This window comes from Erithacus rubecula (genome assembly GCF_903797595.1).
Source record: "Erithacus rubecula genome assembly, chromosome: 13".
NCBI lineage: Eukaryota > Metazoa > Chordata > Aves > Passeriformes > Muscicapidae > Erithacus > Erithacus rubecula.
Window position 1 is genome coordinate 6,309,936 of NC_136665.1, and position 17,797 is coordinate 6,327,732.

The window sequence follows — 17,797 nt, forward strand, 5'->3', positions numbered from 1 at the left end:
ACCTCACAGTTTCCCGCCTCATGGCTTCCCCCCTCACATTTTCCCGCCTTCACAATTTCCGCCCCTCACGGCTTCCCTCCTGACAATTTTCCACCTCATGATTCCCCCTCATGGCACCCCCCTCACAATTTCCCACCTTTTGGCTTCCCCCTGACATTTTTCCCCCTCACGGTTTCCCGCCTGTTTGTGGCAGTTCCCACCCAGAGGCCGCAGGAGCGGCTGTAGCTGGAGCATGGCCCCAGGGAACAGCCACATTTGGCAGCCTGGAGCCCAGACCTGCTGGTGATAGAGCAAGAAGCCAGAGGACAAAGCCAGAGAGGGAACTGTGCAGTCTGAATACAGGAATTTACAGGAACAGGGTGTGGAGTTTGGATGGGACCCCCAGAGCTGCTGTCCCTGTGAACACCCCCTCACCACCGCATTCAGCCAGCCCAGCACTCCACAACGAGGAGACAGATTTGAAGAAGCATGGGAGCAAATGGCACAAAACCCAGAAGAAAGGCTGTTTTCACACACATTCTGAGCAGCCCAGAGCACGACTATCACAGCCTGTGCCAGTAAATACAGCGATGTGTTTATTGGCTGAACTATTTGCGTGCCTTTACAACTCTGCAAATAGCCTGATTTCCTCACATAAAGGATAAAACAAGAATGTAACAGCCCACAAATAACCTGGTTACCTTGGCAATGTGAGCACCCAAACTCAGAAGGTAGCAGGAAGCGTCTGGTTCTCCACGTGCGTCTCTGGGTGTCGCAACAGCAGGCAAGTGCAGAGCTGCAAAGGTTGACTTGCATCATGCTCAGGATGTGTTTGATGCCACACCAAGGGAAGGGTAGACACAAGCAAGGGGAAAAAAACCTACAAATAACCACAAAGACCCTTTCCCTGAGCTTGTGTCCTACTCACAGGGCTCCTGATGCTGGGCTTCAAGTGGAGAATTGCAGAAGCTTAGCTTTGCACTTTTGACATGAATTGAAATGGAGGGAGAAACCTTTTGAAAGAACCTGGGACCTGTGATCCCCCTAACTGTTCAAATGAGTTAAGATAAAGTCATCCATTGGGGAAAAAAAAAAATATATAGAAATTTTCACTTATATTGCCATATTGTCTGAGAGCTTGCAGCATCACATGTGAAAACCCAGCGACAGGAGATCCTTCTGCCCGGGCACGAGACTACCTGGTTTTGTGGAGTAGAACACCTCAGAGCATCTCACAAACAGCTTGTCTGGAACCAATGGGTTAACAGAGGAGCTTCTCCCTGCTGCGTGTGGGAAGCTCTATCTCCTTGCCAAATTCCACTGCTCTGAACATAACCAGCTTTCTCACTCAGCCTGTGCTCCTACGCTCAGCCAGTGCTCGTGCCTGCCTCTGCAAGGCAGTGTAGACAGACCCCACGCTCTTCTCTCTCTGTAACTATTTCTCCAGCACTGCCCCTTGCCTGATATCAGTTCTCTTCTCCTCACTGAATTACAGGACATCAGGTCTCCAAGGAAACCCCTCCAAGATTTGTAAAACTGGTGGCTGAAGACCAGCCAGGCTGGCTGTCTAGGCGGGGAAGCTTGGAAAAAGCTCCTGCGTGTCGTGTTTGCAGGTGGCAGGGTGATTTTCAGATAAGTCATCTCCTTCCTCTGGTAACAGGGCTTTGGAGTGCCTCAGTGCCAGGACATTCACAGCATGACCCAAGATCAGGGATCAGATCCCCAGGAGATTCCTGGTGGCTCCCTGCACACCAGCTCTCCCTCCAAGGCCACAGCAAACAGCAGCTGCGCTGCTGCAGACAGCCACAGCTCAGCTGCCACACAAATGTGCTTACAATGCCAACTGCCAATATCCTGCTCCACACCTTAGCAGAAAACCCTGAGAGGAAATTAGATGGAATCAAATACAGCCATACACCTGACAAGCTGTTCTGCACTCCAGTGCACAGCCTCCAGCAGTTTCCCATCTTCCTCAAGAGCTACTCTACTGTCTAATGACAGGGGGAAGCCTAAAAGTCCTCTTTCCCCTGCATACAAGGTAGACTTTTGTTTGTTTAGCCACAAACAGGCCTCTAAATCAATATATAGATTCCCATCAGGGAGTCCAGGAGTAAACAAACTCATGCATGCATTCCCTTGGCTCCTGCTTCAGCCTTTACCTCCCCTCTGCACCCACTAGCCTGAGCTGCTTCTGGAATAAAACTACCTGTGGTTGGTGCTCAGACCCTAGGATTAGAACAAGATGACATATAGACTTACTCTGAGGAACTGAACAAATTGAATAGTCATTTAATTTCTGGCCATTCAAGTTCAAACAAGGAGTGCTGGGGGAACCCACTCCTGCCCAGCTACAGCCAGGGAGCTCAGCTCCCTTAGCCGGGCTGCACTCAGATGTTTAGAGCCACGTTTCACCCTAAAGCATCCTGGCCAGCCCTTCCACATTTCCCACAAGCCATGCAGGGAGCACAGGGGGACACAGCACAGCCCAAGTGTAACACACAGAGCACCCCCTTCCCCAGGGATGCAGGAGGGGGCTCCAGCTCCCCCAGGACAACCCATCAGCTAGTTGCCCACAGGCCCCTGACTTCTTGCTTTCCTATCAAAATAAAGTCTGCTAACACAACAGTTGTGGGCAAGGCCTTGCCATGCCTTTGTAGGCCACGCTTAAACAGTGAACAAAAGTGTCTTTAGTTTATCTATTTATTTTTGGCACAGAGGAATGGCTGGGGTCAAAGCCAGTCCCATTCTCAAGCTGTTCTTTGTTCTCCAGTTTATCCAATACCCCCTATCCCTCTCCTCGCCCACCCACCTCCCCCTCTCCATTTTACCAGAGGTCTTAAAAATTAAGCTGTGCATGAAACCAAACACCACACTTGAACACGGCCCAGCAAATGTTCTCCATGGTCACAGAAGGATCCTAATCAACCATAAAAAATGGATAAGAGCAGCGTGTTCTTATATGGGCAGAGGCTAGACAAGCATCTGACACAAACATCATTTTTAAAGAAAAAATAATATTTATTTGCAATATAAACAAAGTCCCAATATTGGATCAGTATATATAGGGTCACTAATTTTCCTTCATAACTCAGAAAGCAGAACCATTCCTCACTAACAAGCTCTCATTTGTACTAATCAGAAGATGCATCTTATTTTTTTCCTTTAAAGAATAAAGACCACTAACAGCACAGGAAGCCTTTACAAACCAGCTTAGCTGTAATGCAATACAGATGCACTGTCAAAAAATCCCTGAAAAAATAAATTCCTCCATGAGGTAAGATGCAGTTAGGATATTCTCAATTTTCTCACTCACAACCGTACGCCCATTCTCCCTTCCAATGACCCACGATCTCAACATTGTGGCAAACAAAACCCAACAAACAAACAAAAAACAACCAGAAAACAAGAAACAGAAGCTCATTCCAACATTCTGATAACATCTTTCAACGAAAAAGAACAGTTTCAGGATATGACAGCATCAAACATTCCTCCAGATGGAGATTTTTTTTATTATTATTTTTTCTTTTTCTTGAAAAAAGTACAAAAAACTGGATATTTAGAAAAAAATCCGTGGCTTTTTTTTTTTTTTTTTGTCACTTACATGAGAGTTAAAGTGGACAGGGAGGGGGGAGAAAGGAGGGACTACATTGCAGCCAATAAAGGAATCTCCAAATCCGTTCTGCCCTCCTCCCAGAAATTATTACCACTTCCTCCCCTCCCAGCTGGGTAAAAGGAGTTTGCCAAACACTAGCCAGAAATACATACAAGTCTTCTCAGAATAGAAGGCACGGCATAAAGTTATTCAAAAGAGGAAGAAAAAAAAAATCAGAACCTCTGTTGAAAGCTCCAATCATCTCAGAATTTGCCATTTAATATATATATTCATATATATATATATATATATAAATTCTCTGTTACAATGCTCTCCTCATTTCCACACCTCTTCACTCCCCTCACGAGGATCTGAGTCCTGTCCCACCACACAATCCTGGCTCTGCTCCCCTCCACCCCGCGCACGTGGCAAAGGATTCCGTGCGCACAAGAAACGCCAGCACCGCAACGACCTTCTGCACTGGGGAAGCTGCAAGGGTTTCAGGCCAGCTGGGTGACCTCAGGTCAGTCAACAGGCAGCAGAGAATGAAGCCAGGCTCAGACATGCTTCTACCAGCTCTGGAGGCTACGAGAGTTTTACCTCTGGCAATAGCAAACAGTGCTTTTGGCAGGGGTGGCATTAAAAAACAAAAAAAAAGCTTGCGGCTTAGTCACCTTGGCTGAATCAGTGCAGAGTTTGTGATTGTGAGTGCAGGAGTGGTGAAGGGGTTGCGTTTAAGCCCAACTGGCCTTCACACATAACAAAGCTTCCTACCAGATGCTAACAACAACAGCAGCAGCATGTATCTCTCTCTGGAGTACCCAGTAATATGCCAGGACATACCAAGGCTTCACAAAGTGTGCAAAATGCATTTGGTCAATATAAACATTTGATTAAAAAAAATAATAAATGATCAAACAAGAAACAGAATAAAATACTGGTTTTGCAACCTGGTCTGTACAAACAGTCAAGAACTTACATATCTAAAAAGAGTTTAAACCCAAAGTTCAAGTAAGATCTACCTTTTCTTATTTGTTTTTTTTTAAATCAAAAAAAGCGAACTTGGGTTTTAAAACAGTCTTGGCCCAACACCTTTTGTTCAAGGTTTGCAAGTGCATAAATCTCCTCATTTTCCACAGCAAGCTAACCCCTGGTAGCTCTTCACACGTGTGCCATGTTCTGACAGTCTCAATGCACCCAGGAAAGCGGTTATTGCCTGTGACAGCTGCGTCCGAAACGCTGTAACATCGCCCGTGTTAAATAACCCCCTGTAAAAACTCTACCTCTTCACTGGGATCAGGATACTTAGTGAGCGGCATTAGCCTTCCTAAAGCAGCGATCAGGCACCTCTGCCCAGAGAAGCTACTCATCTCAGAGCTGCCTGCAAGACAGATATTTTCGTAAGAGTTGAAATACTCAAGAGAAGCGATTCGATGCTCGAGTTCCCGACCAGGCAGCGTCCTCTTCATGTGGACTCCAGAGTGTTCAGCTGGAACAGGTTGTGGTTGGTGGGGGTGGTGAAGTAGAGCTGTTCACTGGGCGAGCGGTTGTCACAGGGGCTGTTGAGTCCCAGAGTCCTCTCAAAGTCCAGGAGTTGGCCCATGAAATTAAAGTTTGGGGAAATGTTGGATTTTTTCCTTTTCACAAAGTCATAGGCATCATTCAGGGACAAGTTGAGTTTTTGCATCAAGTAGGCGACAGTGACTGTTACGGACCGGCTGATGCCAGCGAGGCAGTGAACTAGGATCCCACACTTCTTGGAACGGGCCTCATCTGAAACAAGACAAGGGGAAGGGGGAGTCTATTATTCTGCACCAGAAACACGTGGCTTTGGAACAGGGCCAGGTGGCAGCTGCAAGCTCCCAGCACCACGACAATTCCCAGAGCTGAATCCCCTGCTCCTAGTGACACCATCCCATATCCCCTGGATGCCCTTATCTCTCCCCATAGGGCTCCTGAGATATTCCTGCTGCACTGCAAATCCCCTGCAAGGCCAGAGAAGTATCAATCAACTTTAGCAACACATCCCTCGTCTAGGGAGCATCAGTACCCTCTACTCAAGAGCACTGGAGTAACCCAAAGGAGGCAGTGGACCTGGAGACAACAGCTCCAGAGAGATGCTGATGGCTGGGCACAGCACTCCCACCTCAACCCTCACTCAACCAGGAAAGGCTGTGCACTCGGGGCAAGGCTGCAGCCCAGCACTACATGAGCTATTCTCTTCTGCTGTTCCTGTCCTCCTCCCACTAGAAAGTTGCATGAATGCAGCCAATGCCAATTTAAGCAGAGTCTGAAGTGCAGGAACTTCCCTTATTGTGAAATTGTTGTTCAGGATCGACAGAAATGCACTTCACTACAAACAAACGCTTGTGCTGGAGGAGACTCTCAGGATGAATGGTAGCGGGAAGCAGGAATGCAGGCTGGACCAAAAAATGGCGAGAGAACAGCGGCGAAATTTCCCCTCCCTTGCCCCCGAGTGAAAAGCACACACACACTCATTGTCTCTCGCACAGCCGGAACAGCGTGATCCCTTTATGAATTGACATCTCAGCGCTGAAAGAGGGACACGCCACTGAGAGCACTGAATGCACGCAAGCACCCAGCGCTGCTTTTACTTCTGGGCAGCCCTATTTGAAGTCAGTCATTTGACTGAGAGCTTGGCGGGGAGCAAAAAGGTGGCAGGAGAAAGAGGATCCTTAGGCAAAGCTGGAGGTAAGAGACACTCTGGCACCGTAAGTGCAGGGAAGGGCAAAGATGCAGGCAAAACAAAAATCCAGACCCAAGCCACAACAGGTTTTTTGCCCAGCCTCCAAAACCAGGCAAGAATTTCCAGTAGGGTGGGCAAACACCGCCCAGTGTACTCAGCCCTCCCCCCAGGCTCTCCCATTCAGCATTCTTCCAGACATTTTTGCCTTTCATCTGACCTGCACGGCATTTCTTAGTGTTTGGTTTTAGAGAAAAGTAATCCTCCATTTCCTGTCATTAACTGGAAAGCACAAGCTCAGTGTTCACAGACACATGGGCTGACTGGAGCAGACAGATCCCAAATGCCACATGTCAGCAGGGACACTGTACCTCACCCCTGACATTCAATACCCTGCTCGTGCAGGAAATGCAAATGGGACATCAGACAGGTCCCAGTTGCCACACTGAAGCAGTGGCTTCTGACCAGTCATGTTACTGGAGGGCAGAAGCTGTGGGCAAAGGAGAGCGTGTGGGAACCAGGCATTCTGACAGCTGAGGAGCAGCCAAGGAATCACCACTGCTCTGCCCCATTGCAGGCCTTACAGCACAGGAAGCACAAGCTACAACATCTGAAATTGGCAACACTGAAAGAGGCTGCACAAGCTTCAGTCTGCAGGGGAAGGCCCCCCTCTCCTTTACCTGTACAAGTGTTTCTAATCAGACATGAAGCCATGGGGCCTTTAATAGTTAACGGTGATATTACTGCCTGTGCCATTCACCTCCATAAAACAGAGCTGATTAGGCTAATGACTATCGTGAGCAAACAGCACAGGTCAGGCTGGGAGTGTACATCTCTGTTCAGCCCAACATATGCTTCCCACAGAATAAGAAGCAATTCTCAAAGCCAAGGCTGGCCTGAGAAAAGAGATCTTCCTTCCTGAACCCCACCACCATCAGCCAAAACTGTCGTAGGGGCTGTCTACAGAGCAGTTTTTCCATCCAAACTCTGCAGTATAATTATAATCACTAACTCATTGTGTTGACACTTACCTTAGGAGAAGTAACCATACAAGGAGTTAGTTATGCTAGGGTGACTTAGAGGATCCCAACTAGACTAGCAAATTTCCTTGGGAAGAGAAAACACACACACACACACACTCTTCCCTGATTTTAAGCACATTTGGGGCTAAGGAATTGCTGGCACCAGTCACACTAATACAGCTCCATCCCCGAGCAGAGCAGGCAAAGGAGCTCCCCACTGCCTGGGTTCAGCCATTTCACGCCAGTGCAAATCCCCACACAAGGGTGAGAGGCAGTAGGGCCAGTCCAACCACTTGCAGGTAGCTCAGCTGGGTGCTGCAAGAGGGCTGGATTTTGGAAAGGAAGCCTCCCTGAACTCAGCCAGGGTGACGTGCACCAGATGTGCCACCTGCCAGTGTGACACTCCTGCTAAGCTGATGCTGTGCCCCAGAGAGATGAGGCTGGAGCCAGCAGCAGCCCTGGGAAGTGGCACACCACATTCCCAAGCGGTGAGTATGGAAAACGATGTTCTGCCAACTACCTACCAATGAAAGCAATGGCCTCGGGAAAGAACTGCGAGAGGTTCTGGCTCCAGTGATCTGAGATGGGGATCTGCTTGTACTTGAACTCTCCATCATGCTCAAACATGTTGGGCAGGTTGGGAGTCACATTCAGGATGTATTTAATGCCGTATTTGCCCAGGACGTCCAAATTGGTGGAATCTTTGGCACAGCCCAGGTACAGGTAAGGTAGGATCTGGACTGGGAAGGCAGGCTGGTTGCTGGGGATGGGGCTCCCGTCCGACTCCGTGGCACTGCTGGGCTCCCTGTCGGATTCTCCGTCCGAGCAGTCGGAACTTATCCGCAGCCCTCCCAGGCCAAGGACTGATGCTGGGGGAGAGTTGCTGGGTGAGGAGCTGTCAAGGTTTGTCTCGCAGTGCTCAGAATATTCAGTCTGAAACTTGTTAAAGCCACCTGGGAAGAAGGAAAGGAGGGAGGCAGAAAGAAAAGAAAAGATGTTTCACTCTTCAGAATAGGAAATCCTTCTACCTGTGAACATGCACAACTCAGAAAGTCGTTACCAGCAAAGAGCTGGTATCCCTTCCACTTCACACCAAGAAAAAAGCATTTCCCTGCTCCCTCATCTTCCCCAGGCAAACTGATATGGAGCAAACAGTGGTTCTTACAAAGTTCAATATTGCTTGTGAAAAATAGGGCAAAATCTCAACCACCAAAGAAACAAACATCCACAAATAAAATCAACGTCAAGACAGAACCTTGCCTTGCTAGCTTCTCAAAATTAAGGGTCTGGGGCAGTTTAGGCAAGAGCTATTAAGCCTCTTAGAGAGGAAAGGATCCATGTCTGAAAACACTGATTAGGGACAACTACCACATACTCACCCCAGGCACTAAAACCCAATGAAATTATTAACCTCCAAGCAGGAAAAAAGACCCTAAGTTTTGCCACAGAGTGATCCTCAGAACTACTTTATCACTACAAGTAGGTTTTGCTACAGAGCAGTGCCACAGGTTTGTTCTCCACCCAAACCACAGCAGGACCGCAGTGGGATGGGACCCTTCACATCTGCTCCTAAATCTTTTCTCCAGCTCTTCAGCTGGGGAAGGAAGGCAGCGGCAGAGAAGCACAAACCCCACCGATCTACCTCCCTTCCAGGCAGTATCAAAGCGGAGCTCAGCCATCGCGATCTGACACTGACAAATGGTTTAATTAGAAAGGGCTCCTGGAAACTTCGTTAGTGGGTTCGGCGGTTGTGGCAGGGTCACTGAGCAGGACAGACAGCTCCTGCCACATCCATTCATGAAAAAGGCTCGTCCTCGCCCTCCTCCTCCCCCCGCACCGCCAGACAGCGCCGAGGAGCCATTTTGGAATTTTAATTGGAAACATTTCCCACCGAGGCTCCCGGAAAAAGGCAGAGAAAGGGGCTCAGCTCCTCCCCTGCCCATCGGGGAGAGCTTAGGAACTTCAAAACCGCTCCTTCCTGCTAGGGATGAGGACGACGGGGAGAGAAGCAGGAATGCAAAGCGAGGGAGCCCATGGGGAAACCCCAAACCGGGATGGGATGATGGGATGGGAGATTCACCCACGAGCAGGGCTCGAAGGGTCGAGGGGGAATGGGACCAAGCCCTGTGCTGGCCGCCCACCATGTTTTGGAAGGAGCTGTGTGCGGGCTGCGCCCCAATACCTGACTGTCCCCCAGCACCCACCCCGCCACCAGCGGCTGCCCCGGCTCCCAAAAAAGGGTCTATCAAAGCACAGCCGTGTTCTTTAAAGAGCCGCAAGTGGCAACTTTCTTGACCACTCTCCCCCCCACACGCTCCCCAGCTCTCCTGTTATTCCTGCCTCAAAGCCGCCACCCAGCGACCGGACTGGGAGCACTGGGGAGATGGGAAGGGTCCCAGCAGCCCAGCTGTGGGCTCTGCTCAGCCCGCTGCGATCTTCCAAAATGGCCAAAACACCAAATCTCCCGCAGCACGCCCAGCCCTGACGGAGGGAAGCGTGCGGGGCTCGGCTCCCCGCAGCGCCCCGCTGCCCATCGCCCTGCCCCGGGCAGCAGCCGGGCTGCGCTCTCCCACACCGGCGGCATTCCCTGGCTAACGGGGAGGAAACCCCACAGCTCGCTGTTTGGTTACGTGGGGAGATAAAATAAAAATAAGGAAGGGTTCTCTTGCATTCAAAATCCGGCCATTCCTTCCGGAGAGCTGGAGAGGAGCCCGGCGCTGCCCCGAAAGGCTCGCTCCGAGGAGTGGAGGCTCCGGGCGCCCGGCGCTGCACCGCCGGGACCGGCTCGGGGCCGGGGGCTCCTCCCGCCGCTAACGGGAAGGCGATGTAGGAAGAAGCGGGGCGCTCCCGGCCGCTTCCAGCCCGCGACCATTTTGTGCGGGGGATTAAAGCGGGATGCAGAGGAGGGGGGGGGGGGGGGGGGGGGGGGAAACGCATAGAGAAAAATAAAAATAAATCAGGCAGAAGGGATAAGGGAAGGAAGCAAAACAAGGCAGCCACCTCCGTCCGACCAGGGGATGGGCGCCCTGGGGATGCAGAGCCGGGCAGGGGCTGCGCAGGGGGACATGGCCAGCGGCTGCGGGAGCGGGACGGGGCTGGAGGTAGGGCGAGGGGCACCTCACCTTTCAGGTAATAGGCTTTGCAGCCGTCATCGCGCAGCTTCTGGAGCAGCAGCCCCAGCACGGAGGTGGCGGCACCGCTGTCCTGCCAGTCGGCGGTGGCCTCGTCGTAGAGCAGCACGGTGTCGGCCTTGCAGCGCTTCACGAAGCGCTCCTTGTCCTCGTGGTTGGGGATGATGGAGCGGATGGGCAAGTTGCCCTTCTTGAGGCGGCGCAGCATGAGCCCGGGGATGGCCAGGTTGATCGCCGTCTCGATGTGCGAGCTCTCGAAGAGCTCGTGGGGGCGGCAGTCGAGCAGCAGCAGCGAGCGGCCGCCGCCCGACTCCAGCTCCTCCTGCAGCCACTCCGCGCTCTTGCACGGCATCGCCGCAGCCATGGGCGCCCGCGGGGAGCTCCCCCAGACCTGCGTTTTCATGGGGCTCGGCAGCGGCGGCCGCCAGCGCCCGGCCCGCCGGCCACCCACGCGGCGTCCGGACGCGGCCCCGCTCCGCCGGGTCGGTGTCGCGCTGCGCCGGACGCGGCTCCGCCAGGCACGGCCGCGGGTGCGCGGTGTCTGCGGCCCGGAGCGCAGCGGCCCCGCTCTGCCCTACGCGCTGCGCCCCATGCCGGCGGCCTCAATTAAAGCGGGGCTTTGCCGGCGGCCGGCGTGTCATGCCTCGGGAGGCGGGGCGGCGGCGGGGCCCGGCGCCTCAGCCCCGCCCGGCGCGGCCGCGGCGCCACCGCGCACACGCCGGGCCCGCCCCCCGCGGGGCCCCGCCCCCCACTCCTCACAGCGAATGAGGCGCGGCGGGGGGAGCGGGACAGCCCAAATATGGGCATGGGCGGGGCCGCGGCGGGGCCCGAGCGCGGGAAGGGCCGCGGGGGCCGGGCAGGGTCCGTCCCGTCCCGTCCCGTCCCGTCCCGTCCCGTCCCGATCCGCCGGGCTGCCCCCGGTGCCCCCAGCCGCACCGCGGGACACAGCTGCAGAAAAGGTGAAGTGACCCGGCCCACGCGTGTGGAGGCCCGCGTGGATTTGGACTGGGTCGTGCCCAGCCCTGTTTGGTCTTTGACAGGAACTCGCAGTTCCAGAATAAAATCGACAGCGACTCATTAAGCCTCCGCGTTCCCTTTCCTTCTCACAATGAGATGTTTTTTTATCCGTGCATCCTTGTTTATTTTTAGAGTATCTTCCCTGTTGGTATCGACTACTATAAAAACAAACCTTTTGTGCTGCAACACTAACATTTCAAGAATGAATGTAACTGGAGGCACCCTTTGGTTTCCTTCCATCTCTTACATTCCTTCTAATGTGAATCAGACCTCTGGTACCAGAAGTTTTCCGTGCCTCACACAAACTGTTCCTGTTACAAAATAGATTTGATCTTTCTCTTTTTAATGAGCAGGATGACATTAAAAATGTGGTTCTGTATGAGCCACTTCTACTGCAGTCTATTTTCATCATGCAGGCAGTCAAACATGGGTGGATTGCTCAGAGAGGTTGTGCAATCTTCATCCTCGCTGGTTTTCAAGGTCCAACTCAACTCACCCCCCAGTAACCTGGCCTGACCCCAGAGCTGACCCAGCTTTCAGCCAGAGGTTTGACTGGAGCTCTCCTGTGGTCTCTTCTCACCTAGGTCAAGCCCTTGCTCTCCAGATTCCTGTGAACATGAGTGGAAACCATCCCTTCTCCCCAATCTGGGACAGATGAGCCATTCCTTTTTTTTCTCTCCCTAATTCCTTATCTCTTTAGCCTCTTAATACAAACTTTGTCAGCACCTGCTGTTTGGAGGGAAGAAGCAGGGTCTGTTTCACCAGAAGATTCTCAGGCTCAGCAACCTGACTGGGTCTCCTCAGATTTTTTTCCCAGCTGGCTGAATTTCAAGAACTGGGCTGAACCTTGTGTAACAGGAAAGATATTGCTCTTAAAACACTCCCCCACACGCAAACAAACACGTGCACACACAGAGTCTTAGTTGTAATGTTGACAATTGTGCTGTTCAAACAGCATTGTCTCTAGGCAAAACTTCAAATTCATTTATATTTGAAGACACTTCTTTTCTGGTCAAGATCTGCTTTTCTCAAAGCTGAGATCTACTACTGAAACCATTTCAGAGTCACTGTCTCCCCAGTGGTCTTTTATATACCCTTAACACATGAAATATCCCAAGAGGGCTGTATTCCTGTACCTCTAGTACAAAAGCAGCACTCAGACGTGCAGGGGTCCCTGCCTCTTTTTAGTCTAATTCCTAAGGCTGGATCCTAATGAAAATACCAATTTAAGACAGCATTTGAGCAGGTGCTTAACTTAGAGCACAGTGAGAATCTCATTGCAAAACACTTTATAATTTCAGCGGGACCATGCTCTGAACCATTCATGGATTTCATTGGCATCAGCAAAATAAATGCCTTGTTCTACATCGCTTTTTTTGTGACTCAAGTGTGCCCAAGAAAGCGGAACAGCAGAAGCTGTCCACTTCCCCTCGCCCAGTTTATTTTTACCACTGGTTGCTGTGGGAAGCTATTGTGATTCAGTGTGGCAGTAGGAAGTTCCTAACACTGCTCTTTGCAGCAGAGGATGTTGAGGTTCTTATGCAAGCCACAGGCACAGTGAAAATAGCTGACCTTTCATAATGTTTATCGAAGCACCTTCAGATCACAAGGGGAACAGCAGCAGCTTGTGCAAAGAACCAAAATCTGGGTCTAAAGTCCCTGTTCTGCTGAAAACAGCCCAGAAATCTTACGGGGATCCTTTTTGGTGGTGCAAGGGAGGCAGGTGTAGCCGCCGGCGTGTGGTCCCATGAAACCAGAAGAGAAATGTTTCACCTCCGTTCTGCGATCGCATCAGCAACCGCGTAAATTTTGGGACAGGCTCCAGTCGCGTCACCTGCGGAGACAAGAGCAGATCTCACCCGGAGAAGGGCCAAGGCACGATAACGTCACTTAGCAGGAGGGTGAGATGCTCTGGCAGCCCGGGCAGGACGCGAGGGGCGCTGGAAGGGTTTCCCGTGCCAGCGGCGCTGCCAGCCCGGCTCCTGCTGCCCTCTGCAGCCCGGCGCTCCGAAGTGCGCCCCAGCCAGAGGCGCATCCTGCCGGCCCCGTCCTGACACCCTGTCGGAGAGCAAACCCCTGCTCTGCAGACAGCTCCGGGCGTTCCCCCACACCCCCTCCCACCGAGAAGGCACCGAGACCCCGCAGGGTTTCCTGAGCCGTGGCTCGCAGGCTGCGGGCAGGACGTGGTGTCCAGCACCTCCTGCAGCCCAGCGCTGCTGGCAGCGGCTCAGGGGTGTTGGTGGTGGTTGTCTCCCCATGTACAAGGCTTTGCTGACAGGCAGAAGGTCAACACATGTCCAGAAATGGGCTACTATCAGCTCAGGTCCCAAAAGCCCCAAGTGCTTGTGACAAGGACTGTACGAAGTGATAACCACTCTGCATGGAGATTCATAAAATCATAGAATATCCTGAGCTGGAACTCACAAGGATCATAGAGCCCAGCTTCTAGTTCTGCACAGGACCATCCCAAGAGTCCCACCACATGCCTGAGAGCATTGTCCAAACCTTTCCTGAACTCCAGCAGCTTTGGTGCTGTGACAGCTGTCCTGGGGAGCCTGGGGGTTGCCACCATCCCTGTACCACAATACCAGCCCCTGGATTGCTAGTACAGGTTGCACGTGTGCATCTTTCTGGCTGTCCATCTGCTGTGGCCAGGCTCTCTCCTCCAACAGTCCTTCTGCTTCATGCAGTGACCAGGCAACTTCCCCTTGCCCACAGCTCCATCTTGCTGGCTTGACTTCAGAGTGCTCTTGTCTTCATCTGTCCCATCTGCCATGAAGCTGGTGCAGATGCCAGCTCAGGTTCTTCATTTCCATCACCACCACCTCTTTTCCCAGATTCTCTAACTGCAGAGCCCACAGGTTGTTTTGATGTTTTAGGAACAAAGACCATGAGTCATGGCAGAACACAAGGTAAATTCATTGTTAGCAGATGTCTGCCCAAAACCCACTCCAGGCCCTGGCAGCCCCTGCAGAGGCATCACTCCCAAGGATGTGACAGACCCTATTTTGAACCAAGGGGAGCCAAGATGTGAGTGAAGGGCAGAAGGTGCCACACCCCAAGGGGATGCATGGAGCTCCTAAGGATTTACAGAGCAAAGTTAATTAGATGCTGGTCAGAAGTTAATACATATTTTCTTATTAAAAATGAATCTCTGAAAAGCTTTTTTCTTTTTAACCTACACTTTCTCCACAACACTTCACTCCAAAGGATTTTCCTTCAAGCCTCTCCCCCAAAAAATCTGGGCTGTAACAGATAAATATTCATAGGACTTACCTTCTCACCACTGTTTGCAACTGTTTGCTACATCTGGTAAGAGGTATTAGGTATGATTGGTGGCCCAGATACCAACCCATAAAGCTATTAAACTCCTTCTAGAAGGAGTCTTCACCTGTCTAGGTGCCTGTGGTGAAATATCCATCAGTACCAAAAGAGGAAGCACATTCTTGGCAGCTTAATGCTAGACTGGCAGCTCAAAGCAGTGTTTTGTGAGCAAGATGTCAGCTGGGAATTTGCTCAGGTAACCTGGGCTCCCAGGCCAGCTTCTGGATTGCTCTGTGACGTTGAGTGAATTCACAGTTTTGTGTACTTCCCATCTGTAGAATGGGGCTGATACCTCCCATCACCTTTGTAAGTGTTTGGGTGTTGAGGAACCAGGCAGGTGGGCTGGTGTGATGTTAACATCCTCATGCAGTGTAGAATTTCTAGGACTGAATCACTTTTTTCTGTCTTAAAAAAAAAAATGTTTAAAAAAAGACTTTTTATTTAACTTCAGCTTCCCTTCCAATTATTTAATGTGGTGGGAGTTATTTTGTCAGGAGAGGGCACTTGCTGATGGTTTACCCCATGTTTCATTAATGCATGTAAGAGGTTAACTCTTGGTAGAGAAACAGATGCATGGTTTTAACAGGGGGAAAAAAAAATCCCCAATTTTACTTTCTACTCCTGCACTAATTTGTGACTATTTTTATCAATGTTAACACTGAGCCAGGGTAAAAATACTCCCTAGAAAGTTTAGAATTTACATTTGTCTTCATATATATTCAGCAGAAATGCAGCTCCCCAGCCTCCGCACTGCTTAATCCGGACTCATTAACTTCACCCGCCCCCGAGAAAAATGTCAGATGACTTTGGCCTGGCGAAGCCTTTCACCCACAAACGCTCAGCAGGAGGGTCCAATCTCCTGTCTGCAGCAGACAGTCCCTGGAGCATCAGCTCTGGCACTGCAGGCATCCATGGGAACAGATTCACACTTCCCAGCACAGCCCTGCCTCAGGGCAAAGTCTCCGATGTGGGGCTCCATCCTGCTGGGATGCTGGAAGCACCTTCCACATGGAAGGCAGATGGATAGAGGCTGGGGAGGAAGCACCACAAGGAGGAACCTTTGTGGAGCATCTTGTGAAGCACAAGGCAGCCACAAGCACGTGGAGCTGGCATTGCCAATGGATAGATCCATTTTTCTTCTACTAAATGGATGTAACCTTTGACTCTCTGAGATCCCTTTTGCTGCACAGCTGGAGTCTTTCATGTCAATGTGTCAATGAACTCTGCTCCAAAGACAAAGTGTTCTCTGGCAGGTTCCTGCAGAAGAAGCAAACCATCCCCTCCTGTGCAGAACCCAGAAGGCAGGTGCAGTGTCTGGGCAGCCCGGGGCTGTCACCATCTCACAGTGGTCACAGCAGCCCAGAAGGGCTGAGCCTGGAGCTCTCTCTGAGGAGTGCCCAGTCCAGCTCCTGTCTCACAGTAGCATCTCTTAGAGCAGCATCTCTTATCTCTTAGATACTGTTGGGTATCCCAGTATCTCCAGGGATGGAGACTCTACCTTCTCCAGGTAACCTGCTGCAGTACTTGACCATCCTTGCAGTGAGAGAGTGAACTGACATGTCCTGTACTTCAGTTTGTTCCTGTTTTGCTCACTGGCCACCCAGGAAAAGTCTGGCTCCATGTTCAGGATTTGAGGAGATACCTGCATTTGTATGGAAATGGGTGTGTTTTCTATGAAACCCAGGAGAGAAAGGGGGCTTGTGTTTAAGCAGGAGCCAAGAGCCCAGAGGCTCCACCAGCAAGGGAGGACAGCTCCAATCTAATTAAACTGAGAAAACATCCTTAAGCAACACCCTTTCCCTTCTTCCCTGCCTCACTTCCTGGGCTCCAGGCTCCTTCCCGAGGAGGAACTGGAGAATATTTAAGATTATTTATCCTTTTAGCAGAGAGTTTTAAATGAGGTCTGGAAGCTGTGTGCAAATCCTTCCCTGCAGAGGACCAGAGGAGGGGAAAGTTCCAACACTCCCTTTGGCATGAGACCCTCCAGAGTCTGTCACTGCAGTGATGGAGTAGAACAGGATATTTGTGGCACTCAAGAAGCCAATAACATCTACCCTCAAGCCTGGCTCAGGCAGGTGTTAGACACAGCCTGCACAGCCTGGACTTGAATACAGACCTCCATATCTCATTTATTCTTCCTTTTGTATACCAGAACAACCCTTCCTCCTTTGAAAAGGGTCAAGCAGGAGAGGGATGGCCCAAGGCACGGAGTGCAGGACCTGAGCCCTGGCCCTCAGCTCTGCTCAGCTCCCTTGCCTCCCTGTGCCCACACACAGGGCAGCTCCTCAGCAGCTTCTCCAGGCAGCCAGGCTGTTTTCAAGAAGCAATTTCCTGCAGAGAAGGATTTTTTTTCCAAGGAGCCTAAGTGAGGAACTTCCTGGTGCAGGCTTTTCATCAGAACCATTGTGAAAGCAGTTTTGCCACCCCCCAGGAAGGGCTGTCACTGAGCAGGCTGCACCCAGCTGTGTGTCCCCAGCCCAGTCTCCCACTACATGCCAGGGGTGAGTTTTGTGACCCTCACTCATCACTCCCAAGCTGCTGCTGGGATGCTGGCTTGGTGGAGATCTGGGCTGGGTGCAGGCAGTGCAGAGCCTTCCAGGGAGAGCCTGTCCCTCTGGTGGGAGAAGGTGTGGGAGAAGCTGAGAGGAGACATAAAACTTCACCACACTTTGTCTCACCAGCCTTTGCATTTTCCCTCTTTGCTGTGCTGCTGGGTCTGATATAAGCAGGGCCACCAACCACCAGGACAGCCTTCTCCCCACATGGGGCTGGGTGGTCACTGCTCCTCAGCCTGGTTCTGGGAGGCACCTGGGTTTCTGGGTGCTCCCCTGGAATGCAAACCCTGCCAGGGCTTTTCCCCACTGCCACAAGGGTGGGGCAGCCTGCTCAGCTCTGCCCTGTGGAGCCAGGGGAGTCCCAGGGGCTTTGGCAGCGCTGCCTGGGATTTACACCAGAGCACCCCAGAGGCAGCCTCAGCACCATGGCAGTGCCCACAGCCCTGGCTACCAGTGAAACCCCAAAATGCACC

At 51.6% G+C, this 17,797-nt stretch overlaps 1 protein-coding gene and 1 long non-coding RNA gene across 2 annotated transcripts in view; both read right to left on the reverse strand.

Moving 5' to 3' along the window:
* The window catches only part of LOC306807667, a 138,093-nt gene extending 137,028 nt beyond the window's left edge, over positions 1–1,065 (reverse strand). Inside the window, exon 1 of the long non-coding RNA XR_013775774.1 lies at positions 351–1,065. This is a non-coding gene — a long non-coding RNA (uncharacterized lncRNA). The remainder of the gene's footprint in view (positions 1–350) is intronic.
* A 1,908-nt stretch (positions 1,066–2,973) lies between these two features.
* DUSP7 (dual specificity phosphatase 7) lies at positions 2,974–11,053 on the reverse strand. Its single transcript, XM_079317521.1, has 3 exons — positions 10,420–11,053; positions 7,822–8,250; positions 2,974–5,344 (listed from the first exon to the last, which is right to left on the reverse strand). The coding sequence occupies exons 1-3, from the start codon at positions 10,829–10,831 to the stop codon at positions 5,037–5,039; spliced, it is 1,149 nt and encodes a 382-aa protein (XP_079173647.1). The 5' UTR covers positions 10,832–11,053; the 3' UTR covers positions 2,974–5,036.
* Between the last annotated feature and the right edge of the window lie 6,744 nt (positions 11,054–17,797).

Excerpts from the sequence above, each read along its gene's own strand:
- DUSP7 (XM_079317521.1), bottom strand. The coding sequence starts at position 10,831 with ATGAAAACGCAGGTCTGGGGGAGCTCCCCGCGGGCGCCCATGGCTGCG. Across the intron at positions 8,251-10,419 it reads CAAAGCCTATTACCTGAAAG|GTGGCTTTAACAAGTTTCAG; the intron begins GTGAGGTGCCCC and ends CCTTCTTCCCAG. Across the intron at positions 5,345-7,821 it reads CGAGGCCATTGCTTTCATTG|ATGAGGCCCGTTCCAAGAAG; the intron begins GTAGGTAGTTGG and ends GTCTTGTTTCAG.